Here is a 25,076-nt window from a genome sequence, read left to right as displayed (position 1 = left end):
GATTTAGCATTAGTTGTTTAAATTCCTGTATCTCAGTTGAAGTGTACGTTTGTTCCTTTGACTGGGCCATAACTTTGTTTTTCTTAGTGTAGGTTGTAATTTTCTGTTGTCTAGGCATGGTTTCCTTGGTTATCCAAATCGGCTTTTCTCAGACCAGAACAGGCTCAGGTCCCAGAGGGAAGAAATATTCAGTATCTGGTTTCCCTGCAGGTATGTCTTAGAAAATTGCTCCACCCTTTGATGCCTCGGGTCACTGTGCTTTTCTGCCCAGCAAGTGATGCCTGTTAGCCTATAATTCTTGACTGGTGTGAGGCGGTGTGGCTGTGTTCCCCCAGGCTCTGGGGTCTGGTTCTGAATGGAAAGGGCCCCACCCCTTTCCTCCTAGAGAAGACAGAGCCCCCAGGTGGAGGTCATTAGCATTTCAATGGTCTCGCTCTCTGCTTGTGCTGTCTCCACCCTTCTCCGCTTCACAGCCCTGGAAACTGAAAATGACTGGGGCTTTCTCCACTGAGCCGAAAAAGAATCAGATAGCCCCCTTCAGACCCAGTGCAAGGCTCTCCCAGGTCAGTCGTCACCCAAAGCCTCTGTCTGTTTTTTGGGGATGCGTACCTGTAGTGAGCAGTTCACACTCGCTACTTAAAACCCCAGTTGGAGCTCAGCTGAGCTGTATTCACTTGCTGGAAGAGAGCTTCTCTCTGGCACCACGAGGCTTTGCAGCTCGGGCTACGGGGGAGGGGGTCTCCCAACCTGGTTCCGCAGGTTTTACTTACAGATTTTATGCTGTGTTCTCGGGCATTCCTCCCAATTCAGGTTGGTGTATGATGAATGGATGGTCTTGTTTGTCCCCCCGCAGTTATTCTGGATTATTTACTAGTTGTTTCTGGTTTTTTGTAGTTGTTCCAGGGGGACTACTTAGCTTCCACTCCTCTCTATGCCACCATCTTGCCCGACTCCAATGTTAATTATTTTTTAAAGAAAAGGAAACTAAGCCTATCTAATTTTCTGACAAATTTCCTTATGTTTTTTTGGGGGAAAATTCTAAATTTCTATCCATTTACAAAATGTATTTAAAGAGAAAGTGATATTTATTGAGCACCTACTCTGTGCCAGTTGCTTTGAGAGATACTTAAGAAAAATAAAAACTGGGTCTCATTTTTTAAATGAGTTTTCTCTCCCCTTGTATAGGAAGAACTGACAAGGGGAAAAAAATTACCACCAATATGAGTAGGACATAGTGTGATTAAATGTAAAAGACTATGTGCTATAAACCTTCAGGGAAGCCAGGAAAGTGAGGGCTGGAGTCATTTTAGAGATGTTAACCGAATAAGGCCTTAGAGGATAGAGTAGAATTCAAGCAAAGAGATAGTGGGAACATAAAAATGTGGGATAAGAGACATGATCTCCTTGCCCTATTTCTCTTTGTGTTCTCTATTGAATCTTTCATTTACATGCTTCATTTTCACACATCCCCTCAAAACGGTAGTACCTAGGTTTTTCAGTGGTCAAGACCTTGCTGTTTTTTCCTTGGTGAGTGTGCACTTGTCCCTTATTTACTAGGAAAAACCTAACACTTTGCCACTCCAAAGTTGGTCCACCAACTGGCTGCATCATCACCAGCTGGGAGCTTGTTCACAATGTAGAATCACAGGCTCTACTCCAGAGCCAGTGAAACAAAATCTGCATTTTGAAAAGATGCACATGAACATTAAAGTTTGTGAAACACTTAGTATAGCATGCAGCCCTGTCAGAAACAACATGAATTTTAGGTAAAGAGGTAGTTGCCAGTGCAGCTTAACAACTGAGGCATTGACAAAGCCACCCCCCCACCTCCAATTTTCTATTATCTCCTCCTAAAAATGCCATGATTAGACTTGTTCTGTATGGGAATGGTGGATGATCTGAGAGGACTACTAGCCAGCCCTTAAGAAGGAATCTTTTTACCAAGTTAACTAGAGTAAACACCTGTTTCATTCAGCACAGAAAGGAATGAGGTGTGGTCATTTGGAATAGCTCAGAGGTAACTACTGTCCAAGCTGTGGTGAAGCACCAAAATGGAGGGTTGGGGGCTTCTCAAGCAAATGAAATGGGGTACCATGAGAGCAGAGGATCCTGGATTGGGGAGGGGATGAAGCATTGAAGACTACTTCATCCATCTCACAATTATGTCTGTGTCAAATTATAGCTCAGCTTCCTCCTTTCTTCTTCATTTGAAGAATTCTCTGCCAGCATGGAATTTTGCCTGTTACCAGCTCAATCCATTTTCTAAATCTTGTTGGGTATAAATTCGAAGTGGGAGAAAGAGATCCAGTGACAGATGTTATTGGGGTAGGGGTGAGATGGAAAGGCAAGGAAGAAGAGGTGGACAAAATCAAATGCTACAAAGTGTTAAAATTGGTGAATTTGAATATTTGGGGTTTGGGGGTATGTTGTAGTTCTCTATTTGGGGTTTTTATTATTTTAGCAACTATCCTGTTAAGTTTGAAATTATTTCAAATAAAAAGTTAAAAAAATTAAATGTTACATTCTTTTGTGAAATGGTGATCATCTATTTTCCATCCGGTGGGTTTTCTTCTGAGTTTGAATTGGGCAGTTGACTTAAGTCATAGTGAAATCTTTGAGGTTTTGTGAAGGAGGAGCACAGCTATTTATTTTAAATCCAACATATCTGGTTCCCTTTTTGGTTTTTAGAAATGAAATTTGGTTTCCAGAAGGCAAGATGAATCTTCTTTAGCTTCCTTAAGGACATGGCTGAAGGAGACAGGGGTAAGTGAGGGAAAGGAAACAAGTGGGCAGAGATATGTCTAAATAAGTAATAAAGTAACTCAAAGATCCTGTCTTCTGAGTTTTCTTTAAAGAAGTGTAATGCATTAGGACTATGCTGATGTGTAGACTTCCATACACAAAATAGAAAGTTCATTTGCTTTTCAGTCTTGCAAAACCAGACAATTTTGTAAGAATGGAACTTTGAGAGAAAAAGTAAGAATCAGCAAGCAAAGGGAAGCTAACCCAGATAATTAGCTTCCAAGTTAAAGGCAGAGGTGGTCATGGATTTCCTGCTTCTTTTTGGATTTGCGCTAATTTTTGGCAGCACTATATCCAGCAACTCCCAGGGGCCCAATCTCATCAGCACCACCTGGGCCACTATTCCTATTGCTGGGGTGGGGAAAAGCTTAAGGATCACCAAGAGGGTCAGAAACTTAACAGAATCTTGGGGGAAAATGTTTCGGAACCACCAGTACAGAAGATTAGTTTTTATCTTCCCCCAAAGAATGCATGGTTGAAGTAATCCCTAGGCCTGAAGTAGTGCAGTCTTGAACCTAGTCCTATGGATTGGTCTCTCTTTTAAAGGCTTCAGATGGAGTGTGTTCACCTTTGTTAAGTGGGTCTACATTTCTACTCTTAAACTGTGCCCCAGTAGCTAACCCAGAAGATGTGCTGGGATTTTCAGTAGGCATTATTGGATCCCTATCAAATGGGCCTTGCCTTCCATTCTAGATGGAGTTGCAGTGCTGGAGGAATGATGCTTTGCTACTTGGGAGCCAAAACATGGTCTAACCTTTGGAGGCTAGGTGGTATTTGCTCCTGGCTCTCACCCTCATTTCCTTGGACTTCACTTTGGATTCCCTCTGGATTGGGGCTTTCATCAGGGGTACTGATGACAAGCTGCTCAGGAGTAAGTTCAACGGTTCTTTCATTGAGTTGGCTGCCTTCAAATATTTGTTCCAGAACAGTCATACCCATCTCTTCCAAGATCACTTTTGAGACAAGGTGTATTCTTAGATTGAAGGGAACTGGCTTCAAGAAAGGGCAAAATTCCCCTTTGGCCCAGTTGATTCTTTATAGAACTGAAGATGAAACACACACACACACACACACACACACAAATATGGGTTCATCACAAGGCATGGCTTAATGCACAGACACCACTGAATGCAACTGTGGAGGAAAAAGAAGTTTTACTTATGCTGGCAGAGGGCAGGGGAAATTCCCAAGTCTGCCTTCCCATAGTGATTTTTCTTATGGCTTTTGTACACATTAGAGACAAAGAAAGTTAATCATCTTGGGTAATATGTAACATTTAGCAGGGGTCTGAAGAACTTCATTAGTTTCTTAGTTATTTACTACATCCTTTAGGATTACATTCTTTAAGATACATGGAACATGGTGCCTCCAAATCTGGGGCAATAGATGAGAGAACACAAACAATAGTGATTAATGCATAGCTTAATTGGTATCTGTATGTGCCTGGGTGCAGCCCATATTTTTGCTTCTCTGTGAGACTAAAAGTAAGTACACAGCTTGCTTACAGTTTCAGAGTTACATTTAAAATGCTAACCCTATAGAATATGGTGTGTTCCTCCTCAGAGACGACACGTCATCTCTAAAGGGCTTGGGTTTCGGCTTTCCCCAGGCGGTCTCTTCTTTGAGCTGTTTCTTTGGCCCAGTAGGATGCCTGTCGAGGAGATGATATGTCTTGCATGCTTAGTATACAATATACTTTAATACACAGGGGGCTGATGTCTTGGTTCTCCCCTGGTACAAAGATGGAATATACTCTTGTAGAGCAAGTGGATTGTCCTTAGTCCCTGTGGCACCACTGCAGGGACCTCTTGGGCTTAAATGAAATAAATTTGCTTCTTTTTGACCTGTTAGGTAACTTTGAGGAATTAAGTCTGGAAAGGCCAAATGTTCTCCCTCTGTTGAATTTAACCTATCAATTTGCATGCCATAGTTTCAATTCTCACCTTCATGCCATTTGGATTGTTCTGAAGCCCAGCTGGGGAGTTACTGGAATAGTGCTGGTTGTCTTCAGGTCTGGTGAATTAGGTGGGGTTTTGTGTAAATTTGTTATCTCATCCCAGAAATTTCTGTTAAAATATGGCCATCTTTCTTTTCATCCATGGGTTTGTGTCCTGTCGTCCCAGGCTTTCCAGGAAGGAAACAGAATACTTTCTTCTTGTCCAACAGCATTATTAACTTAATAGCCCCTGCTCTCCACAAATGGTGGGAGCTGTATTATATGATGGAAAATTCTCATCTGGGCACTACGGGTAAAATTCACTGTAAAGAATATCCTCCCTGGGTTTTGATGGATTATCTAAGAAATGGTGAATATTCCTTTAGTTGATTTGGGGTATATTGCTGGGCCTTCACAGTGCCTAGCATTTGGGTCTCCTTTAAAGCTGGATTCTTCCTCCCCCATCATCTACGTTGCCCTGGGAAAGGTTCATCTCCAGTGGGATCAATTGGGTCCTCTTCATTAAAGGGTCTGTCTCTTTTTGATCTGGAGTATTCATGGGGTATAATGGATGTTCTGGTTGCCCCATAGCAACCATATTGGGAGAATCATCTCTCTCATCCCATGTATCGCTTCTAAGGTATGGGGAGTTTTCCCTGGGATCACAGGGATTATATTCAAGATAGAAAACATTTCCTCTTGAGCCATGGGAAGGCTGAGGTAAGTGTCTTTCCTGCCTGCCAGGATCTTCCTCAAAAGTTGGAGAGATTTCTTGGTAGTTCCAAGTGTTTCTTCCAGCAGGAAAATGCTCTCTTGCAGGGGAAGGGATTTCCTCAGGATACACAGGATGAAATGTACTGTACTTTAATTCTGGCTGATTAGTTTCTGTTTCACATGGGGTTCTTCTTGGTTCTAAAGCACTCCCTTTGGGCAAATACTGGCTTCGGGTTTGTCCATCAAATTTGGGACTGTCCTGGAATCACCTCTTGGGTAATGGGAGTTTTCCCATTAATCAATAAAATTAAAACTTGGGACTGGCCTGTTGCCCTCAGGGTGGTGAGGCAGTTTGTAATTTGATTTATTAACTCCATAATCTTGAGGGTTTTTCCAGGGGCCAGTTATATCCCTTGCAGGAAAAACTATTCTTTCGTTTTGACTTTCTGGCTTCTCCCTTGGATTTTGGACTTTTTCACTGTGGCAGACAGTGTCATGTTCGGACCATGTGGGGCAACATCAGTTCTCACATGGTGTTTATTTAGCCCCTGAATCTTTCTTCTGAAATTTGCTGGATTTCCTGTATGATTGGGAGAATTATGTTGTGAAGTAGAAGGGCAAACTTTGTGCTAATGTGGATTTCCTGGACAAACTGCTTGTTTGCTTTCAAGAGCAAAGGAGAAAAAAAGATCACTGGCGGAGGAGCTAAGATGGCCACATAGGGAGGAATGGAAGCTAGTTAGCCCCCCTGGAACAAGTAATAAACAACAGGAACAACTAGTAAACAACCTGGAATAAATGCGGGGAGACAAATGTGACTGTCCACTCACCATACACCAGCCTGAATTGCGAGGAATGTCCGAGATTGCAGCATAAAATCTGTAAGTAAAAACTGTGGACCTGAGCCGAGAGCTGAGAGCCCCTCCCTCACAGAAGCCTAGCGGTGCTAGAGAGCAGCACTCTCTGAACAAGTGAGTATACCTCAGCCCAGCTCTAACTGGGGTTTTAATGTTAACCGCTCATGATAGACTGTGAGTCCCCCAACAAGCAGACAGAGGCTTTTGGTGATGACTGACCTTGGAGAGTTAGGGGACATGTGTCTTGGGACGGGGAGACCAAAGGATCAGGTGCTATCTCTGGCCGATGGGTGAATCTTGGGGGCTTTCTGTCCCTTTCTCTCTCTCTTAACCTGGGTGGCTCAGTGGAGAAAGCCTCAACCATTTTTGGCTTGCAGTGCTCTACAGTACAGAAAGCTTCAGCCATTTTAAACTTGCAGCACTCTGACCCAGACAAGGGTGGAGATAGCAGAGTCAGAGAAACAAAAAATCTATTTATAGGCAAATGACCTCTTTCTAGGGGGCATAGCTTCCCAAGAGGAAGAGGTGGGGCTCAGCACTACTATCTACCTTCCATTCAGAACCAGACCCCAGAGCCTGGGGGAAAACAGCCTCTGGCCACACCTCCTTACACCAGTCTGGAGTGACAGACTGACAGTTGCCACCTGCCGGGCAGGAAAGCACAGGGTGTGTCAATCCTCTAAGACACATCATCAGGGAAATTGGATACTGAATATTTCCTCCTTCTGGGACCTGAGCTTGTTCTCACCTGGGAAAACCTGATTGGGGTGGCTAAGGAGGTCAGACGCTTAGACAACAGAAAACTACAACCTACACTAAGAAAAACTAAGTTAAAGGAACAAACTTACACTTCAACTGAGATACAGGAATTTAAACTAACACTAAATCAATTAAAAAAGTTTAGAGAAGATATAGCAAGAGAGGTAAAGGCTATAAAGAAAACACGGGCGTACATAAGGTAGAAATCAAAAGTTCAAAAAAACAACTGGCAGAATCTATGGAAATGAAAGGCACAACATAAGAGATGAAAGGTACAATGGAAATATACAATAGCAGATCTCAAGAGGCAGAAGAAAACACTCAGGAACTGGAGAACAAGGCACCTGAAAGCCTATACACAAAAGAACAGAATAGAGAAAAGAATGGAAAAATATGAGCAATGTCTCCAGGAACTTAAGGACAAAATGAAATACAAGAATGTACATATCATTGGTGTCCCAGAAGGAGAAGAGAAGGGAAAAGGGGAAGAAGCAATCATAGAGGAAATAATCACTGAAAATTTCCCATCTCTTATGAAAGACATCAAATTACAGATCCAAGAAGTGCAGCATATTCCAAACAGATTAGATCTGAATAGGCCTACACCAAGACACTAAATAATCAGATTATCAAATGTCAAAGACAGAGAATCCTGAAAGTAGCAAGAGAAAAGAGAGCCATCAAATACAAAGGAAGGTTAATAAGACTACGTGCAGATTTCTCAGCAGAAACCATGGAGGCAAGAAGGAAGTGGTGTGATATATTTAAGATACTGAAAGAGAAAAACCACCAACCAAGAACCCTATATCCAGCAAAATTGTCCTTCAAATATGAGGGAGAGTTCAAAATATTTTCTGACAAACAGACAATGAGAGAGTTTGTGAGCAAGATACCTGCCCTATAGGAAATACTAAAGGGGACACTACAGACTGATAGGAAAAGACAGGAGTGAGAGGTTTGGAACACAATTTTGGGTGATGGTGGCACAGCAATGTAAGTATACTGAAGAAAGATAACTATGAATATGGTTAAAGAGGAAGGTGAGGAGCATGTGGGACACCAGAAGAAAAGAGGAAAGATAAAGACTGGGACTGTGTAACTCGGTGAAACCTAAAGTATTCAACAATTGTGATAAAATGTACAAATATGTTTTTTCAAGAGGGAGAACAAATGAGTGTCAACCTTGCAAGGTGTTAAAAATAGGGAGGTACTGGGGGAAAATACAATCAATGTAAACTAGAGACCATAATTAACAGAATCATTGTATTATGCTTCCTTTAATGTAACAAAGGCAATATACCAAGGTAAATGCAGATAAGAGGGAGGCATGGGGGAGGGTTGTGAGACTCTTGGCATTGGTGGTGGTGTTTGACTCTTTATGCTACTTTGATCTAAGGTTATCTTTCCTTTTGCTGCTTCCTAGCTGTCATGTTTTTTTTGTTTTTTTTTTTCTCTCTTTTTTCTTTTTCTTTTGCCTCTCAACCTTCTTTGACTCTTCCTTCTGCTTTGTGGAAGAAATGGAGATGTCCTTATATAGAAAGTGGTGAGGGTGGTGACCACATAAATATGTGACTATACAGGGAGCCACTGATTGTTTCTTAGGATGGAATATATGGGGTGTGAATAAAACCATCTTAAAAAAAAATTGGGTTGATGATGAAAACTTGAGGACAATATACTGACTGAAATAAGCCAGACACATAAGGACAAATATTGCAGGATCTCATGATAGGAGCTAATTAGAATATGTAATCTCATAGACATGAAATATAAGATACCAAGATATAGAACGAGGCTAAAGAATGGGGAGCGGTTGCTTAGTATGAGCAGAATGTTCAACTAGGATGAACTTGAATGTTTGGAAATGAACAGAGGTGACAGTAGCACATTGTGAGAATAACTAACAGTGCTGAATGGTGCATGACTGTGGTGGAAAGGGGAAGCTCAGAGTCATGTATGCTACCAGAAGAAAAGTTGGAGGTTAAAAGATGGGAATGTGTAAAACAGTAAACCTTGTGGTGGGCAATCCAAGATTAACTCTACAAATATTAGAAATCTCTTTCTTGAACCAGAACAAATGTATGACACTACAACTAGAAGTTAATAATAGAGGGACATATAGGGAAATATATATACCTATTGTAAGCAATATACTACAGTTAGTAGTATTTCAACATTCTTTCATAAACAGTAACAATGTACTATACCAATACTACGAGTTAGCAATGAAGGGGGGTGGTTAGGGAAATGAGAGGGTTTGAGTTTCCTTTTCTTTCCTTTTCTTTTTTTTCCTTCTTTGTTTTTATTTCTTTTCCAGAGTAATGAAAATGTTGTAAAAATTGAACAAAAATTAATTGTGGTGATGGATGCACAGGTGTATGATGGTACTGGGGGCAATTGATTGTACATTTTGGATCTTTGGATAATTGCATGGTATGTGAACAATCACAATAAAAAAAAAAAAAGTCGCTGGCTATTCTGTGGAGAAAATGCTGGCGAGCAACCAAAGTAGAAGTAAGGAGATCACCCTACCACAACCTGTCAGCAGGTAAAGGTGCTGCCCCAAGTAAGAAAGGGTACATCCACCATCCAAAAGGAGGAAGCAACCTGTGTTGGGTCCATTCAATAAGAGGCTACTAAACTCTTGGAAATGACACTGAGAAGGAAGGACATCTCGGTGTGGGGGGGCGGTGTATAAAAAAAAAAAAAAGAGCAAAGGAATTCCACCAAGGACCCCTTTGAACTTGATTTTGGTAATAAGGCCCATTCTGTCTGTGTCCCATGGTGGTACCAGTGGGACACCATTGTCTTCTTGCAGGAAACCCCTCGGATGTTAGGATTTGGATAATTTTCATAAATATTTGTCTGACATGATCCCCAAGGGTTTTGAATTCTTGGCATTCCCTGGCCTGAAACATTAATCTCAGGGGGTAGGATGGCCCTGTTTTGAGCTGTAGGATTGCTGCCAGGGTTTGGCACATGGACGCTATTTCTTGTTGGGCTATTGTCATTTCTGCCTTGACTCCCTCTGGGATTGGTTATATTTGGTTAGGTAGAATTAGTCTCAGGAACTGTTGAATTAGCAGTGGGCTCTGTAGCTGAACTCTCTGCTTTAGGTGGATCTTTTTCTTTGGGTTTTTCAAAATGTTATTCAAACATCTTTTCTATAATAAGGATTTATAATAATAAATCCCTGATATCCAAAAATATCCAAAGTAAGGATTCTGTAAGAAAAAAGATGGAAATTGGTAATTACTCTTTGTTTCCCACTTTGATGTTTGAAATTTTTTAGTGTGATAGGGAAATCCCATCAGCCACATGCTTCTTTTAATACCATTGTCAATGCTTTTTTTGTTGTTGTTGTTGAGATTTGATATGCTGCTGGTTTCTATGACCCTACTCCCCGTTTGTTCTCCTTTCTGGTTCTCTAACTTTGACAACTTCTTCTCAGCCTTTTCTTCCTAGGCCTGTCTCCTAAATTTGAGTTTTTGGAAAGGTTCCATCCTCTATCCTTTTCATTCTTCTGTTCTTATTTTGCACACCTGCCTTGAGAAATCTATTGCATGCCCATGGCTTCAATATGTCTTAACTCCCAATGTCATAATTCTGGTCCAGGATACTTTCTCCTGGGGTTGAGGTAGAAAGACTGCTCCACTAAAGATCTCATAAATACCTCCAGCTGAATGTACCCAGAACTGGGCTCATCTCCCCACTACCCCCACCCCAACCCCAAACCTCCTTCTCCAATATTCTGTATCTAAGCAACATTCACCACCATTTACACAGTTTTCCAAGTTTCTGATCTCTCCTTTACTCTTCCCAGACAATTAACAACCAAGTCCTTTAAAATCTAAACTTTCATCTTTGTCACTTCCTCCTTTACCCCTAGTTCCCCTGAACTACTGCAATGTTTTCTTATTGGTTGCCCTGTATGTAATCTTACTTTTCTCTAATCTTGCCTCCACATGACCATCAGACTAGTAGAAGATGGAGTAGGATTGGCAGGAAAATTCTGCCACTTTCCTCTTTAAATATGATTTAAAGTTGTCCTTACCTTACAGGATAAACTCTAAATCCCTTAGCATAACATACAAAATAGTACAGCATGGTGCTAAAGAGTGGGACTCTAGACAGATCAGGATTAAAATCTCTGTAAAATTAGTAGAATGAATCTGGGGCAACCTCAATTTATTCATTTGTAAAATGGAGATAATATAGTAAAGTAATATCCACTTCATAAATTGCCATGTGGGTCATTGGTCAAATGAAGTAACATATGTAAAGGGCTTGGCTTAATGCCTGGTATTTAGAAAGTGTGCACATATTACATCATCATCATAATTATTGCAATAATCATCTGTCCATGACTATTACATCCAGCGTCATTTCCTTCCCCTTGTATTTTGTGAGGTTGCAAATCACAACTGATTCTAGTTCTTTGAGTGCTCTGTTCTCTTTGTATTTCAGTGCCTTTGTACATGGCGTCTTCATACAGAACCTTTCCTCCTCCTACACATTTACTGTCCTGGCAAACTTGACTCTTCTTTCAGGACTCAGCTTGAATGCTTCCTTCTCTGTGATGCTTTCCTGACATCTATGGGTAGAATTAGGTTCTACTCCCTTGTGTCCATAGCAGTACAGACTTCTGTTATAACAGTTATCCCACCGAATTTTACGGCCTATTTTCTTGGGATCTTCCCACTTGATTAAGTTTTTGAGTGAGAACCTTATACTTCTCATCCCTGTTTTCCTAGCAGCTAGTATAGTGGTGCTGAATAATTTTTCTTTAAATGAATGATTTCTTTAAATGAATGATTTAATCCCCATGAATTCAATATGTTTGTCAGATATTTGTATAGCATTTAAGTTATCTATTTTTTTCAGAACAAATACCACCTAGAGAAAAATATTTTATCCTCTTTGGCAGATGGAGATGATGAGCAGGTGAGACTATGGCTCCAACCTGTTGCAGGAAATTGGGCAGTGTTCCCAGAGGCAGAATGTGACTTCCTAATGCCTATGTCAATTGCCCAGGTCATTCTTCTTCACTTTCCGATGTTATGTTTGTGAAATCATTTAACTGCTGGTTTCCAGGTTGAACACAACTATTTTAATCACTTTTATTTGGAATTATACCACAATGATATTTTTAAAAGCACCTGATATTATTACTAACATAGTACTTTTCAACATCAGTGTTTTAAGAATACCACCCCCCTCCCCCGAGCTATTGGGTTTCCTAATTCCACTGAGGATATTTCCTATATTTAGGGGAAAAGAGGAAGTAAGTTCCAAGGGCAGGGGGCTGGGCCATAATCACTAAAGTGATTTTTTTGATGACAAACATAGGACATGTTAACAGTATATCACTTTGTGATATATGCATTTGGCTCTTCTCCTCTGTGATGTAGTAAAAAAGCCATTGGATAAGGTGTCAGAAGACTTAGATTCTGGGTCCAGTTTAGTCACTAACTTAGCAGGCAAAATTGAATAGTAATTTAACTTCTTTGCTCTTCAATTTATTTGTACAATGAGGGAGTTAGATGATCACTAAATTCCCTTCTAGGGATAAAATTCTAAGATGCTCCTACTTCCTTTTCTATTTACTAATTGTTTCATCACTAGGGTCCAGCATCAACCTGGAGCAAAGCTTAATAGCCTTCTTTGAGAAAGGGATTCCCATACATGTAAAATTAAATTCCTATCTATGCATAGGAGAAACAATATATCACATTTACTTTATTTTAGGTTCCTGGCTTGATTTTTTTTTCAGTGTTTTTAAAATTTTAAATTAAAATTTTTTTATCTTGGGTGCTTGAGCTACAGCTTCATATGTTGGATTTTAACTTTTTATTAGACGGGGATCATAAAAGCAGAGACTTTAGGATTGTAATTTCTAATAGGAGAATGCAGTTTTGCTTGTATTTACCCCTGATTCCTCATTGTTGCTAGTTGGTGGGTGTCCATAACCTGGCAATATCCTCTGAAAGGTGAAAAATACAATAGACACAAGAAGAAACACACACTATGCTGTCATTTGTTTGTAAGACTCAAGGTGACTTAAGATAGGCAGAAGCAGACATTAGGTGTTAGTTAGCAATATTAGCTTTCAGCTTCTGAGTCATTAGCTCCTACAATCTAGCTGTTAATAGCTGTTACAAAATCCATCAGTGAATATTGGTAAATAGAAAGACTTCAGCCGAATCTTCCAACACACACACACACACACACACACACACACACACACACACAGGCAAGCAAACAAAGATTTAAGTATTTTGGGGATCCAAACATCCATGTTAGAAAGAGCATCTAATATGGAGATTAAATATTGATGTTATTTTTAGACTGCCTAACTTCACATTTAAGGTGACAAACTGACAATCCTTCTTGGATTATTGCTACACTATTTTTATTTGACCAAGGTTACTTTTCCTAATCAAATTTGGGAAAGAGTTTCTACTCAGGGATTGCTACAGAGTAGGGGTGCTTAGAAAAACAGTTCTAGCTCCCACAGACAATCAAGAAGTTTTATATAGATGAGATTAATAGCTACTTCAACATGAGAATCATGTCCATCTTCTTTTAACATTTATCTGGTATTACCTTAGTTTCCTTGGCTCAATATAACCAGGAAAAGGAAGTTATTCTTTAAAGGAAAAAAGAAGTTAAGGAACTTTTATTCCTTGAAATGAATTGTTCCTTGCAGACAGGAAGATTTCTTGGTTGTAGAGTTGTAGACAAGAAAAAACAATGCCATAGCTGATGAACCATCTTCAAATATTTGTTGTTGTTGTTTTTGTTAGTTTAACAGAAACTGGCCTTTAATATTTCTTTAATTCAAATAGTTTATTTTACTATTCATAATTTTAATGCCTATAATACAATCTCAACATTAATTTTACTTTAATAATTTTAAGCTGAGGAGTCTTGCAAATATTATTTTGCAAGATTCTTTATAATGATCCAGCTGAGTCTAGAAATAATAAGATTTCATTGAAAGATCTTAGTGTAATGATAATTTACTTTATGATTTTCAAACTTCATTTTGTGCCAATTTCCCCTCTACATTATAATAAGGATAATCTTAGTGTTTTCTAATCTCTTAGGACAAAGTAGTGAGGTATTAAGCACAATTCCTTAAAATTAAGTAATTATCTAAAGATGTTATTAGTAGTTAGTTGGTGATTTAGGCTGTGTTCCTGTCACCAATCTGAGAGAAAAATTCATTCAAAAAGTTCTTTATATTTTTCCTACATAATTAGTGATGCAAAAAATTTTTTTCTTCCTCTGCTTATTGGGATATGGCATTCTATGAGTGCAAAAACTCATATCAGTTTGAGATAAAATGTGCAAATATAATTTTTCCCTTCTAGTGAAAATTAAAAAAACCTCACCTGTGCCATTTGCCATGTTGGCTGTGGATAGGGAAATAACCCATTGGCAAATGGTTGGAATGCCTAGAGTGAAAGAAAAATCAGAATAACATGGAAGTGAGAAGAATAAGTGAGAAAAATGGAGCAAACCAACTAAACATAACTATTTGAAACCTGAGACTCTACATTTCCCTTCCCATTAAACTGCATTTTTTTTAATGGCAAAGACAATAATAATGGAACTATTAGTATTGAACTCATGTTCTTGCCACTGCAATGAGCATTTTATATTGGTGAATTCATTTAATCCTCACATAATCCTAGAAGATATATGCTATTGTTATTCCCATTTTCTTAAGAAGCAGCTTCAGAGAAGTTACTTGCTTTAGTCATATAGCTGATAAATGACTGAAGTCAGTATTCAAATTCTTTTTATTCTGTTTTGTATTTCCTATATCTATAATAGTGTCTGATAATAAATTTTAACTGACTGAAAGCCAGTGCCTTAGAATTTCCACACTGGATGGAATCTTGAGAACTCATTTGTGCATTCCCTTGTCTTAAGTTAGGAGTACACTTATGCCATCCTAAAGTACTTTCCAGTGTTAACATTCAGGGCAAGGTCATCAAAGTATGTATCTGAAATGGACTTAGACACAAGTTGGTTTATTCATGGGGAAATAAGTCTAGAAAGGTGAAGTGATTTGTTTGGGGTCATATAACTAATAAGGCCTGAGGGTAGAACTCTAATCTTTGTTCCCTAACTCAAATTAATGCTCATGTTGCTATACTATGTTGCCTCTGTATTTTAAAAAGATCTTCTTTACATTTAATCACTCATTGACCACTCTAGGTTTCACTAAGTTATACAGTCCCAGTCTTTATCTTCTATTTCTCCTTCTGGTGTCATACATGCCCTTAACCTTCCTCTTTAAACCTTACTCACAGTCATCTTTCTTCAGTGTACTTACATTGTTGTTCTACCATCACCCAATATTGTGCTCCAAACCTGTCTCTCCTGTGTTTTCCTATCTGCCTGTAGTATTCCCTTTAGTATTTTCTGTAGAGCAGGTATCTTATTCACAAACTCTTTCAGTGTCTGTTAGTCTGAGAATATTTTAGACTCTCCCACATTTTTGAAGGACAGTTTTATCAGATATAGAATTCTGGGTTGGCAGTTTTTCTCCTCCAGTATCTTATATATATCATACCACTGCCTTATCGCCTCCATGGTTTCTACTGAGAAACATGCATATAGCCTCATCGAGATTCCATTGAATGTGATGGATCGTTTTTCTCTTGCTGCTTTCAGACTTCTCTCTGTGTCTTTGATGTTTTTTGATAATCCAATTATTAAGTGTCTTGGCATAAGTCTATCCGGATCTATTCTGTTTGGGGTTCGCTGCACTTCTTGGATCTGTAATTTTATGTCTTTCATAAAAGATGGAAATTTTTCAGTGATTATTTCCTCCATTATTATTTCTGCCCCTTTTCCCTTTTCTTCTCCTATGCCATGTACATTCATGTGCTTCATGTTGTCATTCAGTTCCCTGAGACGCTGCTCATATTTTTCCATTCTTTTCCATATCTGTTCTTTTGTGTGTAGGATTTCAGATGTTCTGTCCTCCAGTTCATGAATCTTTTCTTCTGCCTCTTCAAATCTGCTGTCATATGTTTCCATTGTGTTTTTCATCTCTTGTATTGTGCCCTTCATTCCCATAAGTTCTGCTAATAGTTTTTTCAGACTTTTGAGTTCTTTCTTATGTTCACCCAATGTCTTCTTTATATCCTTCATCTCTTTTTGTCATATCTTCCCTGAACTCATTGATTTGATTTTTGAATTGATTTAGCATATTTGTTTGAAGGTCTCTAACTAGTTCTTTCAACTCCTGTATCTCAGTTGAAGTGTAGGTTTGTTCCTTTGACTGGGCCATAATGTGACTTGTAATTTTTTGTTGTCTAGGCATCTGGTTTCTTTGATTACCCCAATAAGATTTTCCCAGACCAGATGGGCCCAGGTCTCAGGAGGAAGATGTAATCAGTATCAAGTTTCCCCGAGGAGCAGGTTGTCAGATTTTCCTGTGAGGCCTCTAGACTCTGTGCTTCTCCTATCCTGTCCTGCAGGTGGCACTTGTCAGCCCACAGCTCCCCACTGGTGTAAAGAGGTGCGATCCCTTTAATTTTCAATGGACCCTGTTCTGGCTTGGCCGAGGGTGTCAGAAGTCAAGCTTAAGTTGTTTCTAGCCCTCCCCCATCCCTGCCATGCCCTGGGGTCTGAATTCTCTGAGGGAAGACAGGCAAAAGGAGCTTCTTTAAAGCAATCTAGTATTTGGGTAATTTTTAATCAAATGTAGGATGAATTGACTCACCAGGCAGTTTTGGACAGGTGGTTATTGCATCACCTTGGGAGAAAGTTGTCAAAACTAAATCTTGTCTTGTGTCATAGCAGCATCTGTACTGAGGAGCATGGGAGGAAGTGTATAAGCAGGGGTGGCATGGCCCTTCATATCTTAAGGTTCCATCTAATACTTTGATTTGGAGCTTTGCTGGGCAAGCCTCACCTGAGGTGGTGCATGTTTCTCTTGGGGCTGAGCTGGGGCATGTGGTGGCTTCTTTGAAGGATGCTTTGGTGGTCACTTCTTTGGCTGAGGCTGGTTGGGAATCTGAGTTTCTTGGGCCTGATCAGTCTTGCTGTGGCATCTGGGTGCAAAGGGAGATGTGGGTTTCTGTGGGTGCCATGTGTTGGGTGGTGGCAGAGGCCACATGGGCATCTGGTACTGTGGGAAGAGCTGAGGGAGGTGCATGCTGTTTCCATACATGGGACCCAGTTGTCCCATCTGAAAGGGGAGCAAAAAGCAGAGAAATCATATTAGGGGCTGAGATTCAGGCTCTCCCCACTTCCTAATGTCTGCCTCCAAAATTCAGCCAAAGTTCTTGGAAATCCTATGGAATTTGACTCAACAGTGGAAACTTAAAGAACTTTATCTAGAATTTCTTTTTTTAAAAAATTAAAGCACTGTTTTCCCACACCATATAATCCATCCATGTGTACAATCAATGGTTCTCAGTATAATCGCAGAGTTGTACTTTTATCACCATAATTAATTTTAGAACACTTACATTGCTCCCCAAAGAAAAACCCCAACCCCTTTCACCCTGCCTATTATTGTCACAGCATTAGTGTGGTTTCTTTGTTAAAGCTGATGCAAGAACATTGTAATGTTACTGTTAACCATAGTTTGTAGTTTGCATTAGGTGCATTTTCCCCATATATCACCCTATTATTAACACTTTGTAATAGTGACATACTTTTGTTCTAGTTCATGGAAGAACATTCTTATATTTGTACTATTAATCACCTTCATCATCCACAACAGGGTTAGCTATGTTATACAGTCCCATGTTTCATCCTCTAGCTTTCCTTCTGGAAAACAACCCTGAACTTCCTCTTTCAACCACAGTCACACCCATGATTCAGCACTGTTAATTACACTCCAGTAATGTGTTACCATCACTTCTATTCATTTCCAAACATTTACAAACAACTTTACTAAAAATTCTGCACACATTAAGCATCAGTTTCCCTTTCTTTAACCTCATTCTATCTTCTGGTAACCTATATTCTAGATATTACCTCCATGAGTTCACTCATATTTAAGTCATAGAAGTGAGATCTTACTATATTTGTCCTTTTGTGTCTGACTTATTTCACTCAACATAATGTCCTCAAGGTTTATGCATGTTTTTATACATCAGGACTTCATTCTTTCTTATAGTGGATTAATATTCCATCATATATGTATACTATATTTTGCTATCTGTTCATCAGTTGATGGACACTTGGGTTGTTTTCCATCTTTTGGCAATTGTGAATAATGCCACTATGAGCACTGGTGTACAAATGTGTGTTCATGTCCCTACTTTCAGTTCTTCTGAGTATATACCTAGTAAGGGGATTTCTGGATCATATAGCAGTTCTATACTTAGCTTGCTGAGAAACTGCCAGACTGTCTTCTACAGCAGCCATACCATTTTACATAACCATCATCAGTGAGTAAATATTCCAATTTCTCCACCTTCTCTCCAACACTTATAGCTTTGTATGCTTAACAGTGGCCATTCTAGTAGGTGTGACATGATATCTCATTGTAGTTTGATTTGCATTTCCCTAACAGCTAGTGATGTTGAGCCTCTTTTCAGGTTCTTTTTAAACATTTGTATTTCCTCTTTGGAAAAATGTCTATTCAAGTCTTTTGCCTATTTTTTAATTGGGTTGTCATTTTATTGTTGAGTTGTAGGATTTCTTTATATGTACTAGAATTTCTTTTACATGTCATTTTACAGAAATGAATTTCGATTTCAGTCCTTTAGAAAACCAACCAAACAAACAAACCAAGAGGCAGAACTGAATAAGAAACTTCAGTTTAAGAATTTGATTGATGATTTTCTAAATCCTGAACCTTCCTTGCGCACGAAGTATACAGGTCAGTCCCTCTGGCTCTCTGACCAAGAGGTGTCGGCCCAGCCTGAGGCTTGAGCTTGCTCCCTGGCAGAGGGATCCACGGTGGCTGAGGGGCAGTGGTGCACCTTGGAGGAAGAGGCAGCTACTGTGGCAGCGGCGGCTCGAAAGGCAACGCATAAAGGGGCCACCACGGGGTAATGCAGTGACCACTGCGGCAGGCCCAGGAGCTGAGTGGGCCCCGGCCCTCAGCTCGTCCTGCCGGGTCCATTCTCCCGAACACCTCGCCTTCTCCTGCGGATCTGCAATCGCCAAGGTGGCCCCGCGCCCCCTCGCTCCTTCCTTGTCCCTCCCCCACCCCTGTCTCAGCCCTGGGGGCTGCTGCCACCTGCCTTCCCACAATGGCTCTGAAAAGAATCCACAAGACTCAACGAAGCCCAATCAAAATTCCAACAGCTTACTTGGCAGAAATGGGAAACCAATTATCAAATTTATTAGGAAGGGAAAGAGGCTCTGAATAGCTAAAAACATCTTGAAAAAGAAGAGCAAAGTTGGAGGAGTCACACTTCTGAATTTAAAGCATATTACAAAGCTATAGTGATCAAAACAGCATGATACTGAAATAAAGATAGATATATTGACAAATGGAATTGAATTGAGAGTTCAGAAATAGACCTTCACATCTATGGACAACTGATACTCAACAAGGCTGAGGAGTATACCCAACTGGGACAGAATAGTCTTCAACAAATGGTGCTGGAAGAGCTGGGTATCCATATGCAAAAAGAATGAAAAAGGACCACTATCTCACATCTTATACAAAAATTAACTCAAAATGGATCGAAGAACTAAACATAAGAACCAGGACTATAAAGCTACCAGAACAGAATGTATGAAAGTATCTTTAAGACCTTGTGGTAGGCAGTGATTTCTTAGATTTTATACCCAAAGCACAAGCAATGAAAGAAGAAATGGATAAATGGGACCTCTTCAAAATTAAAAACTTTTGTGCTTCAAAGGACTTTGTGAAGAAAGTAAAAAGACAACCTACTCAGTGGGAGAAAATATTTTTAAACCACATATTGGATAAGGGTTTAATATCCAGAATATATAAAGAAATCCTACAACTCAACAATAAAAAGACATACAACCCAATTAAAAGACTTGAATAGGCATTTTTTCAAAGAAGAAATACAAATGACTAAAAAGCACATGAAAAGATGCTCAGCATCACCAGCTTTAAGGGAAATGCAAATAAAACCTACTAGAATGGCCTCTATTAAAAAACCCAGAAAACTACAAGTGTAGAGGAATACTCATTCACTGCTGTGGGAATGTAAAATGGTGCAGCCGCTGTGAAGACAGTTGGCAGTTCTTCAGGAAGCCAAGTATAGAATTGCCTTATGATTCAGCAATCCCTCTGCTAGATATATATCCAGAAGGACTGAAGGCAGGGACTTGAAAATACATTTGCACAGTCCATAGCAGCATTACTTACAGTTGCCAAAAGATGGAGGCAACCCAAGTGTCCATCAGCTGATGAATGGATAAATAAAATGTGGTATATTGATACGATGGAATATTACTCAGCTTTAAGAAGGAATGAAGTCCTGATGCACATAAAAGGACAAATATTGTATGATCTCACTGATATGAACTAATTATAAAAAGCAAACTCATAGAGTTAGAATCTAGAATATAGGTTACCAGGGGCTGGGTTGGGTGTAGAGAATGGGAGTTAATGCTTAATTTGTACAGATTTTCTATTTCGGTTGATTGTAAGGGTTTGGAAATGGACAGTGATGGTAGTAGCACATTGCTGTGAATGTAATTAATAGTGCTGAATTGTTTGTGAATGTGTTTGAAAGGGGAAATTTTGGGTCATGTATGTTGCTAGAAGGAAAGTTGGAAGATAAAATATGGGGCTGTATAACACAGTGAATCCTGTTGGACAATGAACTGTGGTTAATAGTACAAGTATTAGAATGTTCTTTCATGAATTATGATAAATGTATGACACTATTCCAAGGTGTTAATAATAGGGTGGTACATGGGGAAAATACACCTAATGTAGACGGTGGGCTATAGTTAACAGTAATATTTTAATATCTCTCATCATTTGTAATGAAAGTACCATACTGATGCAAAATGTCAACAATAGGGTTATATATGGAAACATTGTATTTTTTACATGACTTTTCTGTAGACTTACAACCTCTCTAACTGTAAAAAATAATAGTTAAAAAAACATTATGCTAACTGAAGGAAACTAGGCACAAAGTATTACATACTGTATGTTCCCTTCATATAAAATGTAAATACAAATAAATTTAGAGACAGAAAAAAAAAAAAAAGAAGTATACAGGTCAGATTACAGAAGGAATTGGTGTCAAATTCAAAACCATGTGATTGTTATATGACTGAGCAAGGAGGTGAAAAAGGCAAAAATAAAAAAAAATAAAGGAAGTTAGAGTGTTAAAAAAAAACAAGAAGAATAACAATTCTTTCTATATAAAGGCTCTTGCACAGTGCCTGTCCTTCTTGGTATAAGTAGATCCTCATTAATTCAATTTTCATTTTCAGAGTCTCCACAATTCAAGGTTGGATGGGGAAGTAAAAATAGTTATAATCTGCAAATGCTAATTTATGAATTGACCTCTTACAAAATCTGTCCTTATTCAAACATTCCTTCCTTGGTTTAACACTAGTCTATATTGCCAGTCTTCATTCTTCTGTGTTTTGCTACCTATTCCATGATGTTCTCAGAATACAGCACAAATGTACTGCATTTCAGTGGAAGAAGAAATTGCAAATCTTGCATTAACAAGCAGGATCTTGTGGTAATTAAATTGGTGAAAATACCAAATTGCAGGCAAACTCACTAAAACCAAGAATGAGGATTTGGAGAGGTGGACCAGTCAATAGTTGAAGAAGAGAAAATTGACAATGATGTTGAATTTAGGTGAGGTGCTTTGAAAAAGAATGATTTGAATGAAAAAGGTTAAGAGGAAATTGATCCCCCCAAATGGTCCTTCTTATGATCATGCTACACAAGTCAAAAGTGACATATAGTATGAGTACTATCATACAATTTTGTCAGAAAGATTACACCAAAAGTATTCAACTGATATTGGCTCAATATTAGTGGTTCTAAGAATTAGCACATAGTGACAAGTGTAACTTACAATTGTTTAAGTAAGATAAAAACTTACTTCATAATTTTAATGTTATCTTTCAAGATAATCCAAATAAATTTTACCCTCAGTATTAACTATGCTATTTTTGTTCTCCTTATATGTGAATATACTTTGAATCTCTTTGGATATGAAGAATCCTTGTAATTACTAAGTGATTTTGATTTATGTGAAAAAAGTAATTGTTATGAACAAGAAGAAAATTTGGTCTGATTGGAAAGGTGGAATTATTTTTTCCCCCTAAAACTTTTATAACAATTATATTGAAACTAAAACATGTGGCTAGCCAGTAGTGTCTCTACTACTTAAGATAAACTTTTACAATGTGACTATCTGGATATAAACAAGAGATCATCAGAAATAATATAAAGAGGAACTTACATGTGGGGAGTTCATAAAATTGAATTGCCCTTACTACATCAGCTGTGACCAGAGGAAACCGTTAATGTGGCATAAAATGAAAATGTTTTAATCAACAAATCATAAGAAATAAGTTGAATTTCTGATTTCAAGCTAGAGCAGTGATAATTTATTTTTACTAGGTATGCATGAATTTAAAATAAGTATGTAATTTTAAAAATTTCCCAGGGCACTGGTGGTTTAAAGGGCTGAGCCCTCTACCGCAGGACTTGCCCTTGGGAAGACTGTTGCTGCAAAAGGAGAGGCTAGGCCTCTCTACAATTGTGCCTAAGAGCCTCCTCCCAAATGCCTCTTTGTTGCTCAGATGTGGCCCTCTCTCTCTAGCTAAGCCAACTTGAAAGGTGAAATCACTGCCCTCCCCCTTACGTGGGATCTGACACCCAGGGGAGTGAATCTCCCTGGCAACATGGAATATCACTCCTGGGGAGGAATCTAGACCCGGCATCGTGGGATGGAGAACATCTTCTTGACCAAAAGGGGGCTGTGAAAGGAAATGAAATAAGCTTCAGTGGCAGAGAGATTCCAAAAGGAGCTGAGAAGTCACTCTGGCGGGCACTCTTACGCACAATATAGACAACCCTTTTTAGGTTCTAATGAATTGGAATAGCTAGCAGTAAATACCTGAAACTATCAAATTACAACCCAGAACCCATGAATCTTGAAGATGATTTTGTATAAAAATATGGCTTATGAGGGGTGACAATGTGATTGGGAGAGCCATATGGACCACACTCTCCTTTGTCTAGTTTATGGATGGATAAGTAGAAAAATGGGGGAAGAAAAAAAAAAGGCACCCAGTCTTCTTTTTTACTTTAATTGTTCTTTTTCACTTTAATTTTTATTCTTATTATTTTTGTGTGTGTGGTAATGAAAACATCAAAAATTAATTTTGGTGATGAATGCACAATATATAATGGTACTGTAAACAATTGAATGTATGCTTTGTTTTGTATGACTGCATGGTATGTGAATGTATCTCAATAAAAATGAATTAAAATAAAAAAAATTTCCCAGGGCACTTTAATTTTTAAGTCAGAATTTTATTTTGAGAAGAATCAATGTACAATAATAGAGAATAAAAATTTGGCCTCTTTTGAATTTTTGAATGTTTCACTTCACTCTTTTGGCATTTTGGGTTTGACAATGTGATAATTCTATGAAAAGATGATCCTTCTTTCTGATGTATATTGCTTTGGCTAATGATCCTGGGTATGGGCCATGTAAAAGCTATTTACAGGCATAAGTATCAACCTATATGCACAATCTTTGGTGCATATGACTGCTACCTTTATTAGCTAACAAACTTGGCAAAGAAGCTAACGTTAACTAGACTTTAACGCAAATACACATTTAACCTGAAAAGGAATATCGAAGCAAACGGGTAGGATGATGTTAGGGAAGTTAGTAGTTGGCCTTGATTTGAGAGTTTAAGTTTTCAACTCTCTCTCCCTCTACCTCTTTCACAAGAAAATTCATAAATCAGGAAGTTTTCTGATGTTCTTTCTCTCTCTCCATTCCAAATTATGAACTTGCTCATAAGGGCTCTGAAATACACTGCCCCCCTACCTGAATCCTTGTACTCAGATGTAAGAAGACAATGAACATTCATACCTCCTCACTTTTACTGCTAAATCCTGGCATTCAGGGCATTCGCATCTGGAGGCGAGAGAACATTAGTGACAAATGCACAGTGCAAGTTGAAATGAGACCATCAATTGTCCCCAAGTGTTCTAGTTTGCTAATGCTGCAGAATGCAAAACACCAGAGATGGACTGGCTTTTATTAAAAAGGGGGTTTATTTGGCTATACAGTTACAGTCTTAAGGCCATAAAGTGTCCAAGATAACACATCAGTACTTGGGTACCTTCACCGGAGGATGGCCAATGGCGTCCGGAAAACCTCTGTTAGCTGGGAAGGCACATGGCTGGCGTCTGCTCCAAAGTTCTGGTTTCAAAATGGCTTTCTCCCAGGACATTCCTCTCTAGCAAGCTTGCTCTTCTTCAAAATGTCACTCACAGCTGCACTCCGTTTCCTCTCCTTGAGCCAGCTCATTTATATGGCTCCACTGATCAAGGCCCACCCCGAATGGGTGGGGCCACACCTCCATGGGAGTATCCTACCAGAGTCACCTCCCACAGCTGGGTGGGGCACATTCCAAGCAAATCTAACCAGCACCAAAACGTCTGTCCCACAAAACCACAAAGATAATGGCATTTGGGGGACACAATACATTCAAACTGGCACACCAAGCTATGCAATGACAAAACCCAAAGAAAAGGCCTAAAAATGTTTAATACTCACTGGCATAGCAATGGAATTACCAAGCAGACCTAGAAAGACCAGGAGAATCTTCATTTTCCCACTTGTTACCTGGAAAACAAAGCTGAATGTTATCTCTCGACGGTGAGATAATTATGATTAGAGCATTGCACTTATGCCAGCACTAGTCTATTTGTCTGTTAAGGGGGGCCTCTGCTGCCATTTTAATAACAATTTTAATAAAAATTGTTTGATAGTTATTACCTGGCATGATTCCAGCTGCCAAAAGAGTCAGATTAA

At 39.1% G+C, this 25,076-nt stretch overlaps 1 protein-coding gene across 1 annotated transcript; it reads right to left on the bottom strand.

Moving 5' to 3' along the window:
- Positions 1-3,323: 3,323 nt before the first annotated feature.
- ENAM (enamelin) lies at positions 3,324-24,872 on the bottom strand. The gene is given in 19 exon segments (XM_037831441.1): positions 3,324-3,460; positions 3,463-3,550; positions 3,553-3,729; positions 3,731-3,845; positions 4,337-4,391; positions 4,394-4,515; positions 4,517-4,757; positions 4,760-4,814; positions 4,817-5,000; positions 5,002-5,103; positions 5,105-5,267; positions 5,270-5,698; positions 5,701-5,956; positions 9,711-9,899; positions 9,901-10,096; positions 17,082-17,281; positions 22,479-22,520; positions 24,129-24,173; positions 24,819-24,872. Coding segments are annotated over 19 exon segments (2,850 nt in total).
- Between the last annotated feature and the right edge of the window lie 204 nt (positions 24,873-25,076).

Source organism: Choloepus didactylus, chromosome 3 (assembly GCF_015220235.1).
Source record: "Choloepus didactylus isolate mChoDid1 chromosome 3, mChoDid1.pri, whole genome shotgun sequence".
NCBI lineage: Eukaryota > Metazoa > Chordata > Mammalia > Pilosa > Megalonychidae > Choloepus > Choloepus didactylus.
Note: the sequence above shows the minus strand (reverse complement) of the source record. Positions and strands in the feature narration are given on the sequence as shown.